Below are 27,970 nucleotides of genomic sequence, written 5' to 3'. Positions count from 1 at the left end.
ATGTCATCAATGTATTGCAGGTGTTCTGGAGCCTCACCCTGTTCCAGTGCAGTGTGGATCAGTCCATGGCAAATGGTAGGGCTGTGTTTCCACCCCTGGGGCAGTCGGTTCCAGGTGTACTGGACGCCCCTCCAAGTGAAAGCAAACTGTGGCCTGCACTCTGCCGCCAAAGGGATTGAGAAGAATGCATTAGCAATATCACTTGTGGCATACCACTTGGCTGCCTTTGACTCCAGTTCGTATTGGAGTTCCAGCATGTCCGGCACGGCAGCACTCAGTGGCGGCGTGACTTCGTTCAGGCCACGATAGTCTACTGTTAGTCTCCACTCTCCAGTAGACTTTCGCACTGGCCATATGGGACTGTTAAAGGGTGAGCGAGTCTTGCTGATCACTCCTTGGCTCTCCAGTCGACGAATCAGCTTATGGATGGGAATCAGGGAGTCTCAGTTGGTGCAATATTGCCGCCGGTGCACTGTTGTGGTAGCAATTGGTACCTGTTGTTCTTGGACCTTCAACAACCCCACAACAGAAGGGTCCTCCGAGAGACCGGGCAAGGTGGACAGCTGTTTAATTTCCTCCGTCTCCAGGGCAGCTATACCAAAAGCCCACCGATATCCTTTTGGGTCCTTAAAATACCCTCTCCTGAGGTAGTCTATGCCAAGGATGCACGGAGCCTCTGGGCCAGTCACAATGGGGTGCTTCTGCCACTCATTCCTGGTTAGGCTCACTTCGGCCTCCAGTACAGTTAGCTCTTGGGATCGCCCTGTCACTCCAGAAATACCAATGGGTTCTGCCCCTTTATAGCTTGATGGCATCAGGGTACACTGTGCACCGGTGTCTACGAGAGCCTTATACTCCTGTGGGTCTGATGTGCCAGTCCATCGAATCCACACAGTCCAGTAAACCCGGTTGTCCCTTTCCTCCACCTGGCTGGAGGCAGGGCCCCTCTAGTCCTGGTCATCATATTCACTATGCAATTCTTGTAAGTATGAATCAGAGGTCCCTTTGTTAAGGTCGGAAGTGGAATCAGCCCTTCCACTCTGTCTGGGGAACTGCTCACTGGAGACTGGAGCAGCAGTTTTCCTGGAAGAAACCCATTTTGTGGTTGTTTTTCCTTGCAACTCACGTACCCATGACTCTAGGGCTGAGGTAGATTTTCCATCCCACTTCCTCATGTCCTCTCCGTGGTCACGCAGGTAAAACCACAGGGTGCCCCGGGGTGTGTACCCACGATGTCTCCTCTCTTGAGCAGAGGGACGCTTGCTCCTAATGGCTGAGACACTGGCCCGTGCAGGTGGGGAGCAGGACATATCCTCTTTGAGTTGCTGGACCTCCTGAGACAGTTTATCCACAGCAGAGACACAGGCCCGTAGGGAGGAAGAGAGACTTTCTTCGTATTGCCCGAGTTGGCCAGCCAGTTCATCCACTGTTTGTTCCTCTCCATCTCTCCAGGTCATTACTGCCAATGAGTTTGCATGTGACACTGGTGCGCTCCGTACAAACTTCCGCCACATGGGTCGGGTGCATTTGACTTCATCTGGGTCTTTGGATAACTGCTCGTTGTTCAGGTCATCATACATCACTTCCAGCACGGCTAATTCCCTCAGGTACTGGATACCACTCTCCATGGTGGTCCACTTGCCTGGGTGGCATATAACATCTTCCTTGAAGGGATACCTTTCCTTCACGCCTGACAGCGGTCGCCTCCAGAGGCTGAGGACTTGTGCCCCTTGTCCAATCACTTTGTCAATGCCCCCTTCCCTAGAAAGGGATCCCAGCTGCCTGGCTTCCCTACCCTCTAATTCCAGGCTACTGGCCCCGTTATCCCAGCATCGGAGCAGCCAGGTGACAATGTGCTCGCCTGGACGACGGCTGAAGTCTTTTCGCATATCTCGCAGCTCACCCAGGGGCAGGGATCCGGTGGTTACCATCTCATTTACGGGTTCTGCCTCCTCCTCCTCCTGTTCTCGTGATGGCCCTGTTTCATCTTCATCCCTTACTAAACGATCTGATTTTCTTATGCATTTTCTTTTTTGTATAGGGGCGACTGATACCGGCATGGGTTGGTTCTCTGTCGCAGGGGGCGGAGTAGCTGCCGTGCCTGCTGTGGGGGGTGGGGTAGCCGCAGGGCCTGTTGCTTTGTCATCAGCTGCAGAGACGTTTCCTTCCCCTTGGGGGTTCTGAGTGGTGTTGAACAGGGCTCGGTAGGCATGGGCCAGGCCCCAGCACATTGTAGTGATTTGCGTCTCCCTAGAATGGCCAGGGTGACAGCATCCTTTTTCCAAATATTCTACTAATTTTTCAGGATTCTGCACTTGCTCAGGGGTGAAGTTCCAGAACACTGGCGGTGCCTACCATCCTAGGCATTTGCCCATGCTATCCCACTCGCCCTGCCACTCATAACTATCCAGCCTTGGGGCAGATCTCTGGATGACATTCTTAAATTGCTTACTAACCTTGGATAAAACCGCAACAATAGTCCCAAGGCATACCAATAGATGTATCTTAACTACGCAGGGATGTTCAAGGTACTGGCAAGTTATTTTAACAAAGGAGATGACATCATAGAGGAAGGTAGTGAGGGTGCCATTCTCTATTTCCTCCATAAAAAATCTCTCGGAGGAAAAGGTGTTGTCCGAAAAGCGGATTCGTGCCCGGCGTGCAAGTACCCAATTCCACACGCTCAGGAGAGATATTGTTTTATTCAGGCCTGGGGGCTCGGTGGACTTGCCACAAATCAAGCACACCTGGTCTAGTCACCTTTCTGTTTATATCCATGCTTCTCATACATATGTTAAATTTCTCTTTTACATATTCATTACATTTCCGAGAACTAATTATAATATTACATCATCTTAAACACATGCGCACTAAAGCCTTTAGGGTCTCCTTGAGGGTCTCGGGTGGTCTCTGGTGGTCAGCAGGGTAGTGAACTCTTCATGAACTTACTTCCTCTTTACCTTATACGGTCGCAGTTTGTCCCTGAGCCATGCTTGGACCACGTTTGTTTATAGTTTCCAAGGTTATCCTTCACTAGAGCCTAACAATGCTTCCAGGATACACAATTTAGACTAGTTACAATTCTACACACCTGCAAACACAACACCTGCTAGTTACCTAACTTCTAAGCAACAAGTCTTCATTGTTTAGAATTACAGAAGCGAACAGTAGAATTACAGAAGCAAGCAGTATAGAATAGTAGATACTGTACCTACTACATCAATTCCCCCCTTTGAGACTTATGATGTTGAGCATCATGAGTCTCACATCATTTACTTATAAGCATTTTGTCTAAAAAAGACATACATTAAATCATACAACAAATAATTATAACTAAGATGATGATCAGTATTACAAATAAAAACAATTGTCTAAGCCAATTTAAATTTAGAATTTCTATCTTATTTTGGCAATAGAAATTTGGATTCAGCTTTACTTATCGTCATAATTAATATCAACAGGTTTTATATTTTCTACTTCTAAACCTACAATTTCTTAATTAATTTGGTTTCTTTTCTAACAATAAATATTTTAAATATTACAAATAATTTAACAACATCTCTAATAACTCATCAAGTATGCCTTAAAGTTAATTTCAATGGTCCCTTAGGTATAGATGTCCACAGTCTAGGATTTTTTTTTTTTTTTTTTTATTCTGGTGTATTCCTTCTAATTGTACAGCAGTGTTTGTTGTCATTAACACTTGGAAGGGTCTTTTCCACTTTTCTTCAAGGGAGTCGTCCTTCCACGTTCGCAGGTAGACTTGGTCTCCTGGACTGAATGAATGTACCAAAAATTCAAGGGGTAAATGTGACCTTAAAAGAACATATTTGTGCAAAGAACTTCATATTTTACTCAAAGACAAGAGATACTCAGTTAACATTTTTTTCTCCTATTACATGCATTTGTTTAGATCTTCCTGTTAGATTGACATCATAAGGTTTATCATACAAAATTTCAAATGGACTCACTTTTTCTCTAACTCTCGGGGTCACCCTAATTCTTAACAAGGCAAATGGTAAAGCTTCAATCTGTTTCCACTGAGCTTCTGGATATATTTTAGGAATTTGTTTCTTTAATATTTGGTTCCTCACATTTTTAATAACCTCTGCTACAAAATGTGGGCCTCTATCAGAGGACATTCCTAAAGGGACTCCAAACCTTGGAATTATTTCTTTCAACAAATGTTTCACAACCTCTTTTGCCTTGTTGGTTCGACACGGGAAAGCTTCCGGCCATCCAGAGAAGGTATCTACCAATACCAATAGATATCGGTATTGGTTACATCGCGGTAACTCTGAAAAATCTATTTGCCAATACTCACCGGAAGTTATGCCTCTTTTTACCTCTCCAGGAGGGGGTCGGATTTGTATTTTTGGATTGTTCCCAAGACAAATCTCACATTTATTACTCACACTTTTAGCAATCAATAACATTTTAGTTCCTATCGCATATCGTTTTACTGATTCCACCATTGCCTCTGCTCCCATATGTGTTTCAGCATGGGTTTTGACCATTAATTTCTTCATAATTTCAGGGGTTACTATACATTGTCCATGTGAAGTTATCCACCATCCTTGACCATTCTTCTTACAATGTAATAGCATAGCTAATTTATTTTCTTTCTCACTATAATTTGGGGATTCCACCTGAATTTCTGTTGATGGAATTAAAACATAAATCATAGTATTTAATGCTACACATTTAGCAGCCTCATCTGCTTTCTGATTTCCTTGTATTACTTTTGAGTCCCTTTTTTGATGAGCCTTAGAATGCATCACCGCAACTTCTTTAGGTTTCTGTATTGCTTCCAACAAATTTAAAATCTTTGTTCCATATTTTATAAGGGTACCACTGGCAGACAAAAGTCCTCGCTCCTTCCATATTGCTCCATGAGCATGCACAACTCCAAAAGCATATTTAGAATCTGTATAGATGTTGATTCTTTTACCTTTAGCCAAATTTAAGGCTTTTGTCAGGGTTATAATTTCTGCCTTCTGGGCGGATGTATTTGGAGGTAATGCTTTTACTTCTCGATCTTCAGTTAAAGTTACCACGGCATAGTCAGCCCTCCTTTCTCTTTTTACAACAAAGCTGCTTCCATCAGTAAATAATTCTTCATCCGGAGTTTGGAGAGGGACATCTTTCAGATCTGGCCTGCTGGCATATACCTGTTCAATGACTTGCATGGTTAAGATCACTCTCTTTTTCACTTGGCATTAAAGAGGCAGGATTTAAAATTGTTCTAACAATTCTTCAGGGCCTTTGGTTGCCTTATACAGTGGTTTTGCCATCAAACCATCATTTGGAATCCAAAGGCGACACCATCCAGCCATTCCTAGAAATCCTCTCAACTCTCTTTTGGATTGAGGGGGTGCCATCCTGCAAATGGCCTTTTTTTCTATCATTTCCCAATCTTCGCTGTCCATGGGAAATCTCAAACCCCAAATAAATTACAGTTTTTTTTGCAATTTGTGCTTTCTTCTCTGACACCCTGTACCCAGCCATTCCCAAAAAGTTTAGGAGGCTAACAGTCTTCTCTTTGCAGATCTCAATAGTATCTGCTCCCAATAGGATGTCATCAACATACTGAAGGAGGGTGATTTGATCTTCCTTACCGGACCACTGTTCCAGTTCCTTATTCAGAGCTGCTCCAAAGATGGTTGGGCTATTTTTAAACCCTTGTGGCAGCACGGTCCAGCAGAGCTGAGTCCTCCTCCCAGTTGACGGATCTTCCCATTCAAAAGCAAAAATCTTTTGGCTGTTTTCTTCCAGAGGTATACAAAAGAAAGCATCTTTCAAATCTATAACAGAGAAATATGCATTTGATTCATTGATAGTTGTTAACAGCGTATATGGATTAGGGACTATTGGATGAATGTCCACCACTAACTGGTTTATCGCTCTTAAATCTTGAACCAGCCTATATCCTTGGTTATGTGGCTTTTTTTTTTCACTGGAAGGACAGGAGTATTATAATCAGATTGACATTCTCTTAAAAGTCCGTATTTAAGAAAATTATTTATTATTGGTTCCAAACCCTTTCTGGCTTCTATACTAATAGGATATTGTTTCTTTCTTACCGGTCGAACTCCTGTTTTCAATTCAACTTTTACCGGTTCCACATTTTTCGCTCTTCCTGGTTTCTCTGTTGCCCAAACAAAAGGGTAAACTGCATCTTTAATCTCTTCTGGAATTTCTTCAGATTCATCTGTGTTTGTCTGTAATAAATAAACTTGGGCTTGCCAGGCATTAGCTTCAGGAAAATGAACTTGGATTCTTCCTTTTTTAAAGTTGATTTGTGCTCCCAATTTATTCAATAAATCCCATCCTAAGAGAGGCATGGTGCATTCCGGTATATATAAAAATTCATGCATCAATGTTTTTCCTCCAATTTTACATTTTAAAGGTTTCAAAAAAGGCCTTATCTCCTTCTTTCCCGTGACCCCAACAATAGATACGTTAAATTTACTCATTGGTCCTTTACATGTATTTATAACAGAATATTTTGCTCCAGTATCTACTAAAAAAATCGACTACTTCATCTCCCAGCTTTACTGGAACCAGGGGCTCAGCTGCGAAAATATCATTTTCTACCCCCGGTCCCCATCATTCAGAATCTCCTTCCATCATAAGTAAATCAGCTTCAGGTGGTATCTGCTGTGACTGAGTCACGACTGCTTCTTTGTTCTCTGGACACTCACTCTTCCAGTGTCCTTGTTTCTTGCATACAGCACATTGATTAAATCCTAATGGGGTATATTGTTTAAACATATCTCTACCTCCTCTGCCTTTTCCTCTCAAATATCTTCTACCTCTTCCTCCAGCTGATCCTTGGGCATTTACAAAAGCAGCTGCTAGAATAGCAGCTTTTTGTTTCCTGTCTTTTATTTTTTCTTTTTCCTGATTTTTCTTTTCCTCCTCTTCCCTATTATTATACACCTTATAAGCAATTTCAGTTAACTGTGATATAGTCATTCCTGTAATCCCATCCACTTTCTGCAATTTTTTTTGAATATCTGGAGCAGCTTGCCCTACAAACAAAGTAGTAAATATTGCTCTATTCTCATCACTCTCAGGATCTAAGTCTGTCCATTTCCTAGCTGCCTCACATAATCGTTCATAAAAGGTGGATGGGTCCTCTGTTTTTCCTTGAATTATTTGAGTCAATTTCACCAAATTCTTTGGGCAGGATATTCCATTCTTTACTCCATACAACATTAATTGTTGATACTGTTTAATCATCAATTTCCCGTCATTACTATTGGGATTCCAATTTGGGTCTTGAGTTGGCATAAAATGAGCAGGACCTTTTCTTGCATTTATTCTCTCATTTTTTTTATATTTGCTTTTTCTAATACTACCCTCTTTTCTTCAGGAGTAAACAAATTATTCAAAAGAATTTGAATATCTTGCCAATCTGGATTATGATTTTCAATAATTGTTCGAAAAGATCTATACACCTTTTCAGGATTCTCTCTATATGATCCTGCTAACTCCTTCCAATTCATTAAATCAGAAGTTGTAAATGGTACTTTCACAAATACTGGCTCCCCCCTTGGGCCCACTGCCTGGCGAAGGGGTGCTAACAATACAGACCCTTGCTGGGTTCTAGTCCTGCCAGCTATCGAACTAAAAGTATTGCTTCCTCTTGCTTCGGTTTCAGAAGTTTCATTTTCATTTGGTGGTACTAACATTTGTGTATCCTCCTCTTCTTCTCCTAGTTTGAAACATCATTTTCCTATGCTACAAGCAGAACAACAATGCGCTTTTGGTTCCTTATTTTCCATCATCATCACATTAGAATCTGAATCTAAAAGTTTATATTTTTTCCAAATTTCATGATCATTTCTCAAAGAAAAAAAAAAACAAATCTACATAAGGTACCTCATCCTATTTTCCTTGTCTTCTACAAAATAACATTAATTGTAAAATAGTATTATATTGCAAGGTTCCCAATTCTGGCCATTTTTCCTCATCTTCCAATTTATACATTGGCCACCATCTAGTACAATATTCAATTACTTTGTCCTTTCTCAAAGGATCACCCCCAAATTTTCCCCAATGTTTAATGATGCATCCTAAGGGGGAACAAGGTGTTACTTTTGATGGTTGAGCTCCCATATCTTTACCAAAAAAGAACGTTCTTTACCACAACTTCATATACTCCAGTCGTCACTGTCAAATGCATATGAATATACCGGTTTACCCCTGGCGCCTACAACTTCATATACTCCAGTCGTCACTGTCAAACGCATATGAATATACCTCTTTACCTGTGGCCACAATTCCTTACCAAATGCATGCACAATTTTATATCCCAAAACAATATCTCATTTACCTTAGCGTTGCACCGTTGAGTCGCTCACCTGCTCTGATCGGGGAGAATACTCACGGAGTCCCCGATCAAAAGGTTGGTGCGCGCTGGAGTCCAGAGAGCAGGGTCTCCCCACCGAGAGCCAGCGAGTCGATCCGGACAAGGCTTCACAGCTGTCCCATCTGGGGTGCCAAAAACTGTTGTCCGAAAAGCGGATTCGTGCCCGGCGTGCAAGTAACCAATTCCACACGCTCAGGAGAGATATTGTTTTATTCAGGCCTGGGTGCTCGGTGGACTTGCCACAAATCAAGCACACCTGGTCTAGTCACCTTTCTGTTTATATCCATGCTTCTCATACATATTTTAAATTTCCTTGTTACATATTCATTACATTTCCGAGAACTAATTATAATATTACATCATCTTAAACACATGCGCACTAAAGCCTTTAGGGTCTCCTTGAGGGTCTCGGGTGATCTCTGGTGGTCGTCAGGGTAGTGAAATCTTCATGAACTTATTTCCTCTTTACCTTATAGGGTCGCAGTTTGTCTCTGAGCCATGCTTGGACCACGTTTGTTTATCGTTTCCAAGGTTACTCTTCACTAGAGTCTAACAATGCTTCCAGGATACATAATTTAGACTAGTTACAATTCTACACACCTGCAAACACAACACCTGCTAGTTACCTAACTTCTAAGCAACAAGTCTTCATTGTTTAGAATTACAGAAGCGAACAGTAGAATTACAGAAGCAAGCAGTATAGAATAGTAGATACTGTACCTACTACATCAAAGGTATAATTGCTAATGGTCTCCATGAGGTGGTACCCGAAATACAGAAACGGCTTCATTACAAATACCAAATACCAAATAACCCCCAATGCCAGCGTTTTAGTAACAAATCTCCCAGGCAAAACATCATTAATCACTGCAGAGCACAGCAGACTACAAAACCGAACTACAATCTTTAACAGGTACAGTAAAAACAGGAGCATGGTGCAGAACAAATTAATATGTTACCAGATATAAATACCTTAATATGCTCTAATTAATCTGTCATTATCTCAACCCTTCGTCGCCCCACGTTGGGCGCCAAAAAAAACGGACTGTCGTGGTTTAACCCCAGCCAGCAAATAAACCCCACACAGCCGCTCGCTCACCCCCAGCTCCGGTGGGATGGGGGAGAGAATCGGGAGGGCACAAGTAGGAAAGCTCCCGGGTTAAGATAAAAACAGTTTAATAATTGAAATAAAACTAAGTAGAACAGTAATAATAACAATGAGAACAACAGTAACAGAATATACAAAGCAGGCAATGCACAATTGCAACTGCTCACCGACCACTGACCGCATGTCACGAACGGGGGGCGAGCCCCCACACACACCTGGTTTTTCTACTGAGCATGATGTCACATGGTATAGAATATCCCATTGGCCAGCTGGGTCCACCACCCCAGCTGTGCTCCCCCCAGGTGCAAGCACCACCCAGCAACAGCCAAAGCATCAATGGGCCATCAACACTCCTTTCACACTAAACCCAAAACACAGCACACCCCCCAAGCTACTGGGAAGAAAGTTAACTCTGTCCCAGATGGAACCAGGACATAACCTCACCAATGTCAAATATCAAAACAATCATTTATTACTGGTCCTGCTAGATTGCATTTTTATACACTGACTTCTCATAGGAACAGGGTTAATTCAGTGCTTGTACACTCTCAAGTTACATAAACACATGTGATAAGTCACACTCTGGACATGCTAACAAAGGGTTATCTATCAGATGGCTGCATACTGCTGTAGATGGAAAAACACCAAAAAATAGTGTGCGGCCATTCATCACTTCATATAGCACATGAAAAATAAAGCAAAAGGACAATAAGGTTGTTAAAGTAAGTGCTCAAGAGTCAGAAAATGGCAGAATTAAGGTTCATGGTCCAAACTTTTTTTTTGGTGCGTATCTATTATGAGACAGTCTTTAATTCAAATGATGTCATACTGGTCACCTCCCACCCCCCACATCACCACCCCACCACCACCCCCAGGTCTTGGCTTCTTTCCATGAACAGGATGGACAGTGCTGACACAATAAGCAGCTGTTGTTTTTTTTTTTACACTGCTTTCTATATTGCTTACTATATTACTTACCATTCACATTCTGCTGTAAATGCAGAGTTATTGATAACCTTAGGAGGTTTTCAATAGTGCTACCATTATGAAAGCTGAACACATTACACACATGAACTAATTGGTTCTTACAATTCTCCCACAATTCCATTTTACTTATAGGGTGCTGAGGTATTCAGATTGAGTTCACAAGTGTCCACTAATATTACATCTCAAGTTTGAGATGCCTACACCTGTTTTTCCAAAGTACTCGGCAATATATATATAGGTTTTTACATGTGAAAAACTCCTGCTTACTTCAATTGCATTTGGAAGCATTTAGCACTTCTGCAAATCAAGCCTAGGTTCTATTTTGTACACCACAACCTGGATGCTCACTGAACCTCTCTACTGTAAAACAGACAAGAAAAACAAAAAAAGGCTTTTCGTACTTCAGAACCTAGAGAAATAAATTGTACTATACAAAGAAAATAGCAGTTTTCGTAGCACTGATATTTGTTCCTTTAAAGCTTATTTTGGTAAATATGCATATGCAAATATACACACATATTTGACTTAAATTCTAAGCACATAATTTTTAACTATGAAATAGAATTTACCTAAGAATAACTGAATACAGGATTTTAAAGGACTTACTGGTGTTAGCATTGGTTAGAAAAATTAAAAACTGATTGGGACACTGTTGATGCCAAGTCCTCAATGAATTGTTGAACATGCTAGCTTGCTAACAGATGAATTCATGCTATTGGGATATGAGGAAACTGAAATTAGCACTAGCACCTTTCCACAATAAGTACTGCGATAGATGAGATAATAGGAAAGAACAGAAATTATTCAGTTTGACTTATTGTCACAAGAAATCTTGCTTATAACTTCATATTCCTGACCTTTCAACAACTGATACCATGCCACATAGCTAACAGAATTCACAGAAGAAATACTTATTATTTTCTTTCACACAGGACTTCTGTTGCTTAATTACATTTATGTATTTATAAAATATACAAAAACATATTCTAATTCTAAATACTTTATCTTGATGCTTAACTATAAAACACTTGCGAAGCACACAAAACCCAAATGAAAGGGGAAATTGAAATTCAAACAATTATGGCATTCTGTTGTCGACAAGTTTGACTAGCTCACAGGTCCTTCCACATGCCACATTGAACAGACAGAGGAAAGAATTATTTAAAAAAAGAGACCCATGATTTCTCAGTTTTCTCTGATCTCACAGGACTATGTAATACGAAAGTTACACGATAATTTTCACATGCATCAGTACTTAGAAGCTGTCACATAACTTATCACCCAGGACATTTCTTCTGCTATATCTTACAATACCACATAGTAAATATACATCATCATAGAAAACAGATTAATAAAGAAAGCAAACTGATTAAAATCACATTGGAGTATTTTGCTCCATGTTGTAAAATCTGCTGTTAAAATTTGGAACAAGGAAATGTTTTCAATAATCAATTATGAATACATAGCTTGGCACACAAGAACTTGTAGTCTTGGTCTTGTGAACAGAAGAAATGAAACCTTTTGAAATGCTGTAAGACTGGTTTGTTTTTTAACTCCTTGTCAGTTTTCCCTTCCGGCTTCACCTCCCAAAATAGACAGAGAAGGAGGTTCTCTTCATCTTCCACTAGGTCTTCCCTTGCTGTCATTAAAAGATGACCATATTTCGTTCTCTGAATAGCTAGATTTCCTCTTCTGTGAAGGAACTGATATTTCAACCCGATATTGTAAAATTAAACTCAAGGTTAAAACACATATTTGGGAAAATAAATGTTATCTACATCACAAAGAACTGAAAGAGTAAAGAGATGAAACTTCTTCCCTTCGTTTTAAATTTTTCTTTGAAGAGAAACAAGGTAGGCCAAATAGAACCCACGCAAACCTTTCAACTTCTACAGTGGATGGATGCATGTGCAAGATAATAAAACAAAAGAGTTCAAACTAACCTGAAGCTAAAAAGGAGGGGGGGGGGGGGGGGAGGAGGGACCAAAAAAGCCAAGCAATTGTCCTTTATCCAGCATACATGAAATTAAGAGCGTTTCACACTCTTCTAGGAAAGTGGGGTTTTTAATCCTTTTTTGATCCCTATACGTTTTTCTAAGTGGAGGTACAAAGCAAATATAAGCCTAATAAAGAATAAGTCTACTTTTCTCAGTTACCTGTTCTAAAACCCCTTTGAAACAGTATGTAGAAAAATAGAACACTGCTGCATTTCAAGATTAGGAACCAGGCAACTAAAATGGAAAGTCACTCTCATAGACATTCCTCAGTATACCAGCTGTGCCAAGCCATTAACTGTGGGACTTGTACACATTACCAATACCAGCCATTAAAATACTTTCAGAACATACACAAACTATGGACTTACACAAAACAGATGAACCAAAAACCTCAATAAATCTTAATAAAAAGAGTAAACAAGGATAAAAGGTGAAATAAGTGTACATTCAAAAGGTAATACATTTTAATAACTTTATTCAAGCAAGGTTCTAAAAGTTTCAAGTACTGTAAGGACAAACAGCGTAATAAGCTTTAAAATAGACAGAGATGTGACAACAGCATAAGATCAAGCTTTGCAACTCAAAAGATTTCTTCCAATCCTACCCGATATATATATAATTTTTACTAAAAAGAACATTGATTGCCTTTTGAAAAAAAAAAAAAGCGCCACCAATAAATAGGTGAAATTTAGCTAAATAGGCTCTTGAAGCAGCTTACATTTTCTTGCTGAAAGCTCAGCTTAGGAAATGAATTCTGGAACTCATTAAAGTTCTTAGCAAGAAGTATCTCATTTTTACATGCTTCATTCTTGTGCCCTCGGGTCAAAGATATGCCTTTTTCTGTTTAAACTAGGAGTAATGCTCCTATGGAAACAATATTAACACCTGTCGTGGTTTAACCTGGCAGGCAGCCAAATACCACGCAGCCGCTCACTCACTCCCCCCACCCCCCCAGTGGGACGGGGAGAGAATCGGAAGGGTAAGAGTGAGAAAAACTCGTGGGTTGAGATAAAGACAGTTTAATAGAACAGGGGAAAAAAAAGGAAAAATAATAATGATAAAATATACAAAATGAGTGATGCACAATGCAATTGCTCATCACCCGCGCTGACCGATAACCAAGTAGCAATCGGTACTTCCTGGATCACGCCTACCCTTCATATACTGAGCATGATGTCACATGGTACGGAATACCCCATTAGCCAGCTGGGCTGGCTGTCCTGATTGTGTTCCCTCCCACCTTGTGTACCTAGCTCAGTCAGTAGGCACAGGAGCTGTCCTTGGACTAGGAGGGCACTTAGCAACAACTGAAAACATCAGTGTGTTATCAACATTCTCCTCATGCTAAATCCAAAACACAGCACTAGGAAGAAATTTAACCCTATCCCAGCCGGAACCAGGACAACACCGTTGTGCAAGTCACCAGATTTTGGTTTGCAATAGTTAAGAATTTCTAAAGTGTTATTTGTCTTGTCTGCCATTAATTTCATTAAAAGTACCAATGTTTCCTTGACTTTCTCCTTGCACTTCATCTTCTACCTCCAGCCTTCTTGGACTTTCTCCTCATCCTTTTACTATTCTACCCACTCAGTCAGCTTTGCTCATTGGAAGCAACACTGGTGTTCCAAGGGACTGAAATATAGAGTCCCTGCCTCTACTAGTGCTGAACCTTACTTCATACCAATCTTTGTTTTCACCTCCCAGTCAGCAGCGCAGCTCTGGATTAGAGCCCAAACTAACCAAGCACAGGTTGTTTTTTTTTTTTATTTTGTGCTCCACTCTCACCTAATCTTTGATGCTAGAATGCCTCACTAGTGAGGTACATCTCATCAGTGAAGAGCTGCTGCTCTAATGAGAAAACTCTGAAATTTAGAGCTTTATACGCTAAAATCCAAGATAGAAACAATGCCTAAATCGATAGATTTCCAATGCTTCACACATGCAATAGGAACAGGTGGGAATTGCCTATAGAGTACAATCCATATGCACACTGAATCCAATAGTGTGATGTAAAAGAACTGCATGTAGAACTAAGAAAAGAACTAAGTGTGTTTAAAAGAACAAATAGGATGCAAACTATCCAACTCATAATGCTTGTTTTGAATGACTTGCAACCTCACGATTCTATTAATTGTGTGTGTGTATGGGTATAAATAAAACATTGTTTCTAGACTTGAATATAGAATAAGATGATTACTACAGAGGTTTATTTGTTACATTCTGCTTTTGGAAAGATAAAGACATTTCTGTAGCATCCCTTAGATTGCCAAGGAGTAGAAAGAATAACAAAAAATACCCTCTCTCCACAGATGCTCAGGAAGTACAGAAATCTTTGTAAGAAGAAAGGGTGTAGAAATCTGGCTGTAGTTTGAACAAGACAATGCAAGCCATTCCTTAATCTTCTGGACTAAGCAAATATTCAAGCTCGGATCTTGCAAAGTCTCCAATGTTATTTATTCTACTAACAGATGGATGTATGGAAAAGGAATTGACTGATTTATGATTCCTCTTAAATTGCACCAAACTTTCTATATATAAATGTTATCTATAAAATAACCAAACAAAACCCAATGAGTAAGCCACAGACAGAATATCCTTTTGGGGGAGGATACTACATATGGGGGAACGTGTATATACATATGCATAATTTTACAGAAAAAACAGGTAGACTTAATTTTTTTATTTATTTATAGAAAAACCGCTTATACAAACTACACAGAATCACCATAGACTCCCAAGCTGATTATCAAATGTTAGCTAAATCTAAACGCATCATTAACCTCAGTTTCTGGAAACTATCCCAGAAAAATAAAGCAACGTACTCTGCATGGGGAAGTTCATAAGAGAAACCCTTTTCCAAATATCTATAAGTAGGTATTAACAAGAGAAAATCATATACCCACCCCTGCTGAGCCAATGACAGGATTCCTTAACAGCAAACTAAGATTTTAAATATTTCCATATAGTTACATACTCAACTTCTTCAAATACAATTACATATAGCTAAAATACCTTAACATTAACATACATATTCCAACCTGAGGAAACTTTATACTTATATAAACTCAAATCCCACTTAAGGATGAACAAGTATTACAATTTCAGTGTTAACAAAATGAAACAACCAACCTTTAATTAAAAAAAATTGTTTCTATGTGAAATTGGTCCCAAGAAGTTGTTGAAAATATAAAGTTGAACATTAAGATGAGAATGACTTTTTTTAGAACCCGATCATTGCAAGAATCAGACTTCTAACTAACTTATCAGAACACTGAGTGCCCTAGCAAGCTGGCTACACCTTTCCTCAAATGTTACCGCAGCTTACAAGTTTATTTAGCAACATTGGTTTCTACACATTAATAATTAATAGAAAGATAAATATTTAATCATTTTGTAATGTGTACCTTTTTAAAGTTAAGCAACACTGTTAGCTACCTTAGAAAGAATTAAAAAAAGTCAAGATGAATCCTTGAGCTTCTACAGAAGAAATTAGGAGGAAAGTTGTCTATACAGAAAATAATAAAATACTCTGTTTATCCACCTCAGCTTTTCTTGTACTTTTCTTCAAAGCCTTTGCTAATAGCTATTCCCACTGACATAATCCCAGACTACTTCAAGTAACAAGTTTCAGTAAGCAGGTCCCCTAATAACAGTCCTCAACTATAAACAGTATATTTATAAATATACAAAACATAATTTAAAGATAGACCCACACAAAAAAATTAACTTTTTTTCTATTCCAGAGTGATCAAGCAAACATTTTACATAAAAATTAAAAAATAATTAAGACTGCCTGAAAGTATATAAAACAGTAGAGGGAACTTGTCAAGAACCGGTAAACTTTTATTGGTGCCAACCATAATCTAGAGGAACACAGAATAATACAGAATAACACAGAATTCTTGTTTCATTGGGATACTTCTATGCAACACAAACACAATGTTGAAATAAGATGCCTTCTCCATCCTCTTACTGTGCCCACCAGCGAGATAAATACCAAGGGGTTTTTTGTTTGTTTTTTTTTTAAGGAAAAAGGAAGATATGGGGGAAAAAGAAAAACTACTGCAGGAATCCTAAGAATTTATGGCTGAAACAACAGATGTGGTCCTATGCTGAAGAGATCTATGCCCCCTAACAGCAAAATTAGTGTTCCTCCCCAGCCACAAAAAAAAAAAAAAAAAAAAAAAAAAAAAAGAGAGAGAGAGAGAATCATAGAATCGTTTAGGTTGGAAAAGACCTTTAAGATCATCGAGTCCAAAAGGAAGACAAAAAGTGAAGAAATACGGCATGATAGTATGCTTCTCAATAGGGTAGGCCAGTAGGTGAAGTGCATAAGTCCCGTGTTGAAGTTCTGGGAGACAATATACAACAAAATAAAAATTTGATAAAGTACAGGTTAAGAGTCTCTATTTTCACTGTTTAGATTAAATAACCTTCGACTGATGTTAACTAGAAGTACTGACTAAAAAAAAAACAAAAAACAACCACCAAAACCAAACAAAAGAAACCACACACCAGAAAATTCCTCTTCAAACTTTTTCCAGCATCAAATGTTGTTCCACTTTTGTTTTTCCGAATCTGAAGCTTCCATTTATATATGTATTTATGTTCAGTTTACTTACTGCTTCACTTCCAACATAAGGTTAAAGTACAACTTTGTTCTGCTGCTCCTAACCATTCTTTTAAAATAGCATTTCTGACACCATTCTGAAACCAGATTTACATACAATTCTATTCTGTAAGTACACAAATTATAAGATCTGGACAAATCAGCAAAATACCCAGCAACTTGAAGAAAAAAAATAAAATAAATAAGGTGTTTATCTTCCCTCTACAATTCGAGAACAGGCATTAGTAAAAGACACTCGTTAACTGAAGAAAAAAAGGTTACCTGCTAACCACATTAACTGTGAAACAGAAGAGAAACCTCATACACTAAAATCAAGTTACATCACAGCTACAGACAGCTAGAATTAGCCTCACGTCCACAGGGGGGAAAGGGGGGAGAGTTTAACCACCCCGATATCTGCTGGAGGAACAACACAGCAGGACATAAGCAATCCAGGAGGTTCCTGGAGAGCATCAATGACAGCTTCCTGACATGGGTGATAAAGGAGCCAACGAGGAAAGGTGCTCTGCTGGACCTCATACCCACAAACAAGGAAAGGCTCATTGGGGATGTGAAGGTCAAAGGCAGCCTTGGCTGCAGTGACCATGAGATGGCGGAGTTCGGGGGGGCAAAAAGCAAGATCACAACACTGGACTTCAGGAGAGCAGTCTTGGCCTCTTCAGGGATCTGCTTGGAAGAGTTCCATGGGATAAGGCCCTGGAGGGAAGCGGAGCCCAAGAAAGCTGGTTAATATTCAAGGATCACCTCCACCAAAGGCAACAAGAAGGGCTTCTATAAGTACACAAGTGGCAAAAGGAAGACTAGGGAAAACGTGGGCCCACTGCTGAATGGGGCGGGGGGCCTGGTGACACAGGACATGGAAAAAGGCTGAGGTACTGAATGCCGCCTTCGCCTCAGTCTTTACTGGCAAGACCGGCCTTCAGGAATCCCAGGTCCCAGGGGGAAAGGCTGGAGCAAGGAAGATGTACTGTTGGTGGAAGAAGATCAGGTCAGGGAATACTTAAGCAAACTGGACATACATAAGCTCACGGGCCCTGATGGGATGTGCCCACGAGTGCCAAGGGAGCTGGCTGATGCCGTTGCGAGGCCACTCTCGATAATATTTGAATGATCATGGCAATTGGAAGAGGTGCCCAAAGACTGGAAGAAAGCAAATGCCACCCCTATCTTCAAGAAAGAGGACCCAGGGAACTACAGGCCTGTCAGCCTCATCTCGAACCCTGGGGAAGGTGATGGAGCAGCTAATCCTGGAAACCACTTCCAGGCACGTGAAGGACAAGAAAAATCACCAGGAGTAGTCAGCATGGATTCACCAAGGGGAAGTCTTGCTTGACCAACCTGATAACCTTCTATGATGAAATGCCTGGCTTGGTAGACGAGGGGAGAGCAGCGGATATTGTCTACCTAGCCTTCAGGAAGACTTTTGACATCGTCTCTCATAAGATCCTCATAGAGAAGCTGCTGATGTACGGGCAGGATGAGCAAACAGTGAGGTGGACCGAAAACTGGCTGAACGGCCAGGCCCAGAGGGTGGCGGTCAGCGGCACAAAGTCTAGTTGGAGGCCAGTAACTAGCGGTGTACCCCAGGGGTCAATACCGGGTCCAGTCCTGTTTAACATCTTCATTAATGACCTGGATGATGGGGCAGAGCGTACCCTCAGCAAGTTTGCAGATGACACAAAACTGGGAGGAGCAGCTGATACGCCAGAGGGTCATGCTGCCATCCAGAGGGACCTCGACAGGCTGGAGAAATGGGCTGACAGGAACCTCATGCAGTTCAACAAGGGGAAGTGCAAAATCCTGCACCTGGGGAAGAATAACCCCAGGCACTAGTACACGTGCTAGGGGCTTACCAACTGGAAAGCAGCTTTGCAGAAAAGGACCTGGGGGTCCTGGTGGGACACCAAGTTGAACATGAGCCAGCAATGTGCCCTTGCCGCAAAGGCGGCTAACAGTATCCTGGGCTGCATTAGGAGGAGTGTTGCCAGCAGGTCGGGGGAGGCGATCCTTCCCCTCTACTCAGCACTGGTGAGGCCACACCTGGAGTCCTGTGTCCAGTTTTGGGCTCCCCAGTACAGGAGAGACACGGACATACTGGCGAGAGTCCAGGAAAGGGCCACAAAGATGATTAAGGGACTGGAGCATCTCTCCTATGAGGAAAGGCTGAGAGAGCTGGGACTGTTTAGCCAAGAGAAGGCTCAGGGGGGATCCCATCAACGTATATGAATACCTGAAGGGAGGGTGCAAAGACAACAGAGCCACGCTCTTTTCAGTCGTGCCCAGTGACAGGACAAGATGCAATGGGCACAAAGTGAAACACAGGAGGTTCTGTCTGAGCATAAGGAAACACTTTTTTTACTGTGAGGGTGACTGAGCACTGGACACAGGTTGCCCAGAGAGGTTGTAGAGTCCAAACATGCCAACAGTATTTCCCCTCAGTTTTCAATGCAACACAAATTTATTCTTTGGTACGGAGTATGGCCTTCAATAATTATTGTAAAACTATGCACTTTCAGAAAAACATTGTTTTCTTATTAGCTACTGAAATAAACAAATGCTGTAGAACTCTGGACTTGCTACCTCTGACAGACTCATCTGAAGAAACTATAACTTCACACTACATTGAGACAAAACATTTTTTACTTTCACTCAAACCATGTTTATTTAATATTTCTCTACCCAGCTCTCCATCTTCAACTGTTTTTTCTCACTAATATGTTGCCTCAACAAATACCAAGAGTGACTGTAAGAATACATCTACTGTGGGTAGGATTTTTGTTTTAACAAGACAGTATTTTGACAACCTATTTCACCTTGTAAGGTTAATATCTTTTGATTTCAACCGATTTCCATTTCAAACTGATAATCACTGCTTAAAGAAACACCACATGAAAATATGAATTGTGTTGGAATATACTGGAACTGCTTCTGCCATCTTAATGCAACGCTAAGATATATCTTGTCAACTTTAAGATTTTTATTCAAATACATAAACAACTAAACTATTTCACATCACTGGTTTACTACTAAATTAAGTATCATTCATTCATTAATTTTGTAGGCATTTCTGTAACACCGTTTCAGACTGCCATCAACCTCTGGCAGTGAGCTTTGCAGATGGGGTAGAGAGTGCAGAGAAAAAGACCAAAACACACACAGAATTGCCCACTCTATTCCCTAGCATCCTGTGCCTCCCACCTACCATTAAGCTACAGCGTAAACATGCTACTTCTATACTCAAATGAAAAAGCACACACTGAACAGACAATCATTAAGTCAGTCTCACTCAGGATTGTGGGGCTAGCATTGCCTTACACAGTATTTGCATGCCCCCTGCACACCAAGGACAGAACTGGAACAGAGGTAGGATGTGTGATGATTGGTTAACATGTCCAGATAGTGCTTCCGCAACTCAACAATTAAAGAGGACAGCCCGATCAGGGAATTCTGAATTCCCCGAGCCCGTCGGCTGGTCTGTGTCACTCATCCGAAGAAGCCATGCCCTGCTTCCTGCCACCCTGCCCGAGTACCATGGTTATGTAAGCCTTTGCACTTAGCCCAGTATTGGTAAATTATTGGATTTGCTGTTGTTTTCACCTGGATAATCGTACTACTGAATTACTGGATGTGTTGTCGTAAAAACACAGATAATTGTACTACTGATCTCTATTTATTACTGTACCTATATTTAGCAATAGCTTGTTTATCCCTAAAGCTGTTGGTCTGGCATCTGTTACTGTATCCTGAACCTATAACTTGGCGGTGCCACCTTAGGCCCTTACAAGGATCAAAGATAAAAATCAATCATACTTTGGGATTTTGAGTATTTTAATAAAAAGAATCTGTTACATATTGACAAACTCCTCCCACTGCTAGAAAATTAAAGAAAACACATTAAAATGTATTCCCATTTTCCTGAGGTACTTCGAAAAGAGAAGAGGAAGTTAAGCGTATTAGGTATTTGCTTATAATATTAAGGTGACAGATCTTTGTTCTGGTGTCCTGGTTTTGGCTGGGATAGGGTTAAATTTCTTCCTAGTGCTGTGTTTTGGATTTAGTAGAAGAAGAATGTTGATAACACACTGATGTTTTAGTTGTTGCTAAGTACCCTGTTAGTCAAGGACTTTTCAGCTTCCCATGCTCTGCCAGGTGCACAAGAAGCTGGGAGGGAGCATAGCCAGGACAGCTAACCCAACTGGCCAACGGGCTATGCCATACCATGTGACGTCATGCTCAGCATATAAATAGGAGGCGTGGTCCAGGAAGTAGTGATCATTGTTTTGGTATCGGTGGTGAGCAATTGCATTGTGCATCACTCACTCTGTATATTTTACCATTATTATTATCCCTTCCTTTTCTGTTCTATTAAACTGTCTTTATCTCAACCCACGAATTTTTACTTTTTTTTCCTCGATTCTCTCCCCCATCCCACTGCGGGGGGGGGGAGGGGGGGGGGGAAGAGAGCGAGTGGCTGTGTGGTGTTTGGCTGCCTGCCGGGTTAAACCACAACAGTCCTTTTTGGCACCTGGAAACCCCAGTCGCCCAGGAATCTTGGAGGTGATCACGGACTGGCCAGAAGGCAAAGATTTTGGAATATCCCCAGAGGAGGAGGTGACACGTTCTCAGGAGGCCCCACTGTATAATAAACTACCAGAAAAAGAAAAGCAATATGCCCTGTTCACTGATGGGTCCTGTTGCCTTGTGGGAAAACATCGGAGGTGGAAAGCTGCGGTATGGAATCCTATACGCCAAGTCGCAGAAACTGCTGAAGGAGAAGGTGAGTCGAGCCAGTTTGCAGAGGTGAACGCCATCCAGCTGGCCTTGGACATTGCTGAACGAGAAAACTGGCCAGTGTTCTATCTCTATACTGACTCATGGATGGTGGCAAATGCCCTGTGGGGGTGGTTGCAGCAGTGGAAGCAGAACAACTGGCAGCGCAGAGGTAAACCCATCTGGGCCGCCGCATTGTGGCAAGATATTGCTGCCCGGGTAGAGAACCTGATTGTAAAAGTACGTCACGTAGATGCTCACGTACCCAAGAGTCGGGCCACTGAAGAACACCAAAACAACCAGCAGGTGGACCAGGCTGCTAAGATTGAAGTGGCTCAGGTGGATCTGGACTGGCAACATAAGGGTGAACTGTTTATAGCTTGGTGGGCCCGTGACACCTCGGGCCATCAAGGAAGAGATGCAACATATAGATGGGCTCGTGATCGAGGGGTGGACTTAACCATGGACGCTATTGCACAGGTTGTCCATGAATGCGAAACATGCGCTGCAATCAAGCAAGCCAAGCGAGTAAAGCCTCGCTGGTATCGGGGACGATGGTTGAAATACAAATATGGGAAGGCCTGGCAGATTGACTCACACTCCCACAAACCCGCCACGGCAAGCGCTATGTGCTCACCATAGTGGAAGCAACCACTGGATGGCTGGAAACATACCCTGTGCCTCATGCCACCGCCCGGAACACCATCCTGGGCCTTGAAAAGCAAGTCCTATGGCGACATGGCACCCCAGAAAGAATTGAGTCAGACAACGGGACTCATTTCCGAAACACCCTCATAGACACCTGGGCCAAAGAGCATGGCATTGAGTGGGTCTATCGCATCCCCTTCCATGCACCAGCCTCCGGGAAAATCGAACGATACAACGGGCTGCTAAAGACAACACTGAGGGCAACGGGTGGTGGGACTTTCAAGCATTGGGATACACATTTAGCAAAAGCCACCTGGCTAGTCAACACCAGGGGATCTGTCACTCGAGCTGGGCCTGCCCAATCCAAACCCTTACGTACTGTAGATGGGGATAAAGTCCCTGTCGTGCACATAAGAAATATGCTGGGGAAGACAGTCTGGGTTACTCCTGCCTCTGGCAAGGGAAAACCCATCCGTGGGATTGCTTTTGCTCAAGGACCTGGGTGCACTTGGTGGGTGATGCGAAAGGATGGGGAGGTCCGGTGTGTACCTCAAGGGGATTTGATTTTGGGTGAAAATAGCCAATGAACTGAATTTTATGATGTTAATTGCTGTATAATACTGTATGTCATCACTTCTATGGTGGCTATATGTCATATCAATGGTATTGCAGTAAAAATCACCCAGATTAATGAAGAATGAACTAACTCCGATGAAACCGAGCAAAGTGCAACGATGATAGAACCAGACGAGCGCAGCAATACTGGAAATCAGAACTGGCTTCAGCATGCAACAATCCAACACCACACACCATCTCTCTGGCCCTGAAAGACTGTTATGACAGATGGAGCCCAAAGTCTTGGACTAAATGAACTCAATGGACATCTTAGAGGGGTGGCCCATAGACTAAGGGAATGATATCTGTGTGTGTATATATCAAAAGACAAGAAAGGTGGTGGTGATTAATTGGAATCTATTGGAAAATGTGAGACCTAGGCATGACGTAGATGGTACAGAATAAGGGGTGGATACTGTCCTGGTTTCGGCAGGGATAGGGTTAAATTTCTTCCTAGTGCTGTGTTTTGGATTTAGTAGGAGAAGAATGTTGATAACACACTGATGTTTTCAGTTGCTGCTAAGTACCCTGCTAGTCAAGGACTTTTCAGCTTCCTGTGCTCTGCCAGGTACACAAGAAGCTGGGAGGGAGCATAGCCAGGACAGCTAACCCAACTGGCCAACGGGCTATGCCATACCATGTGACGTCATGCTCAGTATATAAATAGGAGGCGTGGTCCAGGAAGTAGCGATCACTACTTGGTTATCGGTCAACACGGGTGGTGAGCAATTGCATTGTGCATCACTCACCTTGTATATTCTACCATTATTATTATCCCTTCCTTTTCTGTTCTATTAAACTGTCTTTATCTCAATCCACGAATTTTTACTTTTTTTTTTTCGATTCTCTCCCCCATCCTACTGCGGGGGCGGGGGGGGGGAGTGAGCAAGCAGCTGTGTGGTATTTGGCTGCCTGCCAGGTTAAACCACAACATCTAGTAATAAATCAAGAGTTCAATTCTATAAAAGCAGATGGTATGACTACAAGGAAAGGACACTTCCAAAATAAGACATCAGGACTGAAAGGATACAACTTACTATCAACATACGGCTAATTTAAATGACTGAACTGAGAATGGTAAAAAACTGACTTTGTATTAAAATAGATGCATAAAAGAGAAAAAGGTTTCTGATTATTTTTAATTAGCCAACAACTAACTTGTTTTTGTTTTTTTTTTGAAAAGTCACAGAAAGGATAGGTTACGAAGAAAAAACAGTTAAGTAGATGGAGGTATAAGTTTCTGAATCAATTTTAAAAAATCTATTTTACTGCCTAGATGTTTTTATATTAAAGTATCTGAAAGAGCAAATACTCAACTACACAGTTATGCTGGTCCTGCAAAGACTTCAATATCCCTTTTGTCTTAATAAGGTAAGTAGCCTCATCGACCAATACAGAAAATTAGGGCCTTCACATGCTTTTTGTCAGAAATTTTGTATCCTCTTTTATGAAAGTTAACCTTCATGCTATCATATGAGTTACAAGACAATACTCTGACAGCGAAATCCACTTACATTTGTGAAAGTAGTAACAATTACTTAGTACCAAATACATGATTATTCATGAAGAATTACCCCTCTTTCTAAAAATATTTAAAAAAAAAAACCAAACACCTACTTTCTGAGAAACATAATAACCAGTTCTAACAGAAAAAGCAGTGTGATCTTTCAGAGAGAAAACCAGAAGACCAGAATTCTGTATATCTCTCTGACTTAATACACAATATTGAAGAAGTAACTTCACCTTTATGTGCTTCTATTTCCCTCCTCAGCCTTTATCTAAACTGCCTGATTATATTGCTAGCTCTTTATGGAAGTGTACAACTTTAAGACTATTCAAACACTGTCTTCACAAAACAAAGTCTTATTCTTTATTAACTTCCACAAAAAGTCAAGAATTTAAAAGAGGAAAGGATTAGTAGAAAGCCTGTCAAGGTTAGAGAGATTAATTTTTTTTTTTTAAAAAAATCATTTAATATTACAGTTTACCTCCTCCTTACAACTGCAATGGCTTCTGAAATCTTGGAAATACCTGAAATAATGCAGAAGTTAACTCTCTGACACGGGAGTTATGAGAGAAGGTAAAAATGAACCCAAATTCAGATGGGTTTTCAGATGAACTTTGACCTATACCTTGAACATATCTGCCATCCTGTATCTTGAAACCCTGTTATCCTCTATACTTACTATAACTCCAGGAATAACATATTTCTAGACACCAACGTAAGCAATTTAAGCCTTTGAAACTGTTTCATTTTGGGGAGAATAAGGTACCTGCTTGAGGGCTGTTCCAATACAAGCCTTGCAACCTTTTTATGTAAACCTGCAGACTTCCTAGAGTTAGTTCATCGTTAAATCCAAAGGTTGTGTTTAGAGCACTCGCTAGTTACATGAACTCTATATAACATTATCTGATTTTTTTATTTCACAAAATATAAACACAGAACTGCTCTGCCTCTAGTGCAAGATTCTTTATATAACTAGCGCTGTAGGAATCCCGATTAACCTAATGGAAGGATAAGTATAATAAAAACCTTAATGAAGACTTGCAGTTTCTTTTTTCAACTGCCTCTTCTCCCCAAACATAACCTAATTAAAAACTTCTGCGACACTTCCACAGGAGTTTGACACACACTTTCCACTGAGAAAAGGTGGGGGCCCGACGCCGCGCTCCCCGCTGCGGCGCCCCCCCTCCCCACGGGGGAAGCGCCCAGGGGTGGCGAGCGCCCGGCAGGGCACGGAAGCGCTGCTACTCACTGGTTCGTGGGGGGAGCGTTGAGCGGGATGGCCACCTCCTCCTCTTCATACTCCGGCCCATCCAACGAGTCGCCTTCGTCCACGGTCCCCAGCCCCCCCGCCAAGGAAGGTGGCTGTGGCGGCGGCGGCAGCGGCAGCGGGGGAAAGGCGACAGTGCTGGGTTCGGGTGGGGGCAGCACCCCTCCAGACACCTCCGGCCCCTGGCCCTGGCCAGTTGCTGTCACGGCGCCACCGCCTCCAGACACCAGAGGGGCAGGCCCCGAGCCTAGCGCCAGGAGCCCCAGCGCCGAGCACAAAGCCGGACCGCCGGCGCCCGGGCTGGCTCCGCCAGAGCCCACCAGGAAGGGGCCCTGCGGCCCCAGCTCCTTGCCCCGGCATAAGGTGGGGTAGTGCTCCGACTCAGCTCCGCCAACGGCTCCCACCATCCCGGCGGAGGTAACCGAGCCGCCCTCCTCAGCCCCGGCCTCGGCCGCCATCATGTTGAGCCTCGCCCCCTCCTACCTCCCCCCCTGCCGACCGCCGCACGCCGGGGAGGTGGCGACGACTTCCCCTCCCCGCGCCTCCGCCTGCAGGGAGCAGAGCCGGGACGAGGGGAAGATTTGTCCAGCAGAGACGGGCTCCGAACAATAGCCGTCTGGGCGCCTAAAGCAACTCCAAAAGGCCCCAGCGCTGCTGCCTTGTCCCCCTGCGGCCGCGAGGGGAGCAACTCCTGCGGAGACACAGCTCCACGCTCTCACCCCACTCCCCCGAGAGCCAGCGAGGGCGCGCGACTGCATGGGCGGGGCAAAGAAGAAAAGAGGGAAGGAGCTAGCTAGCTAGCGACAGAGAAAAGAGCAGATTGGTGAGCTGCGCCTGCGCGTTTAGTGGCTCGGCTCATCTCATCTCATCTCATGCAGGGAGTAGGCAGCAGCTCGCGGAGCGCGAGGTAGCTGGGAGAGAAGATGGGGGCAGGCTCCCTCCTGAGGGATGTAAGGGAGGGGAGAGAAGAAAAAGGAGTCCCTCCATCATCCCCGCCTCGGGGAAGAAAAAAAAAAAAAAAAAAAGCAAAATAACGCCACAACAACCAAACAGGAAAAGGCGGATCTCCCCAGATCGTGCCAAAGTTTATTCCTCTCCCGAGTTACGGCGTCGAAGTTGAGAACAACTGTGCGAGCCTCTTGCACTACTAAAACGTGAAGCAGTAAATACACACGTAGGTCTGTAGGGAAAGCAGGGTGGCTCGCAGGTCATTCCAGCGCGAGGGGAAAAAAAAAAAAAAAAAAAAGCAGGAATTTGCTCAGTGCTATGCTGCTGCTTACAAGGGAGAACAGGTCTAGTGAGGCACCGTAGCGCGGATGCTGCAAGTGCGGGGAGAGGGCGGGCATGCTCGGCGGGGGGCTGGGGAGCGGGGAGCAGATCCGGGCGGGGGGCGGTGCCACAGGCTCCGGCCATTAGGGGTGGGGGTGGCAGGGGATCGAGAGGAAATCGGTTTTCATGCCCAGCCGCCGTATACACGGTGATGAAGGTCTCGCTGGGTACTCACGTGCTTATTCAGACGGCGGTGTGCTTCGAGCCGCAAGTGGGGCCTTCCTGGTGGGTTAGTTTCTGGGTAAAATTGGGTAGTATTCTGACAGGATTTAGTCAGGGGTAGTTTTTGGTGATGCTCTGGTACTTGGATCCAGACTTTCTCAGTACACTGGAAGTTGTTGTGCTTGTACAGTGGTTTGAAAATACTGCATAAGAGTCTAGATGCAAAAAACCCAGAACGATTCAAAAGATCTAGTGTTAATTCACCGCTTCTGGGCCTGACTGTCTTCACACAGGATGACAACACTGCTCACTGAGATGGGGTTTTGTATAGTGTGGTGGGTTGACCTTGGCTGACCGCCAGGTGCCCACCAAGCTGCTCTATCACTCCCCCTCCATCAACAAGATGGGGAGAAAATACAACAAAAACCTTGTGGGTAGAGATAAGGACAGGGAGATCACTCAGCAATTACTGTCACGGGCAAAACAGACTCGACGTGGGGAAATTAATTTAATTTATTGCCAGTTAAACAGAGAGTAGGATAATGAGAAATAAGAACAAATCTTCCCCCCACC

General features: G+C 42.5%; 1 protein-coding gene across 2 annotated transcripts; it reads right to left on the bottom strand.

Moving 5' to 3' along the window:
• Positions 1-3,172: 3,172 nt before the first annotated feature.
• Positions 3,173-26,383, bottom strand: LOC142074701 (ras GTPase-activating protein 1-like). Of its 2 annotated transcripts, XM_075135500.1 has the most exons (3): positions 25,889-26,383; positions 25,121-25,163; positions 3,173-3,815 (listed from the first exon to the last, which is right to left on the bottom strand). In XM_075135500.1, the coding sequence occupies exons 1-3, from the start codon at positions 26,365-26,367 to the stop codon at positions 3,798-3,800; spliced, it is 540 nt and encodes a 179-aa protein (XP_074991601.1). In that variant the 5' UTR covers positions 26,368-26,383; the 3' UTR covers positions 3,173-3,797. The 2 variants fall into 2 exon arrangements, with proteins under 2 accessions (XP_074991601.1, XP_074991600.1); XM_075135499.1 differs by lacking the exon at positions 3,173-3,815 and having other exon boundaries at positions 25,016-25,163.
• Between the last annotated feature and the right edge of the window lie 1,587 nt (positions 26,384-27,970).

Source organism: Calonectris borealis, chromosome W (genome assembly GCF_964195595.1).
Source record: "Calonectris borealis chromosome W, bCalBor7.hap1.2, whole genome shotgun sequence".
In the NCBI taxonomy this organism is placed as follows: domain Eukaryota; kingdom Metazoa; phylum Chordata; class Aves; order Procellariiformes; family Procellariidae; genus Calonectris; species Calonectris borealis.
Note: the sequence above shows the minus strand (reverse complement) of the source record. Positions and strands in the feature narration are given on the sequence as shown.

Excerpts from the sequence above, each read along its gene's own strand:
- LOC142074701 (XM_075135499.1), bottom strand. The coding sequence starts at position 26,367 with ATGATGGCGGCCGAGGCCGGGGCTGAGGAGGGCGGCTCGGTTACCTCC. Across the intron at positions 25,164-25,888 it reads AACGCTCCCCCCACGAACCA|GTATTTCCAAGATTTCAGAA; the intron begins GTGAGTAGCAGC and ends GCATTATTTCAG.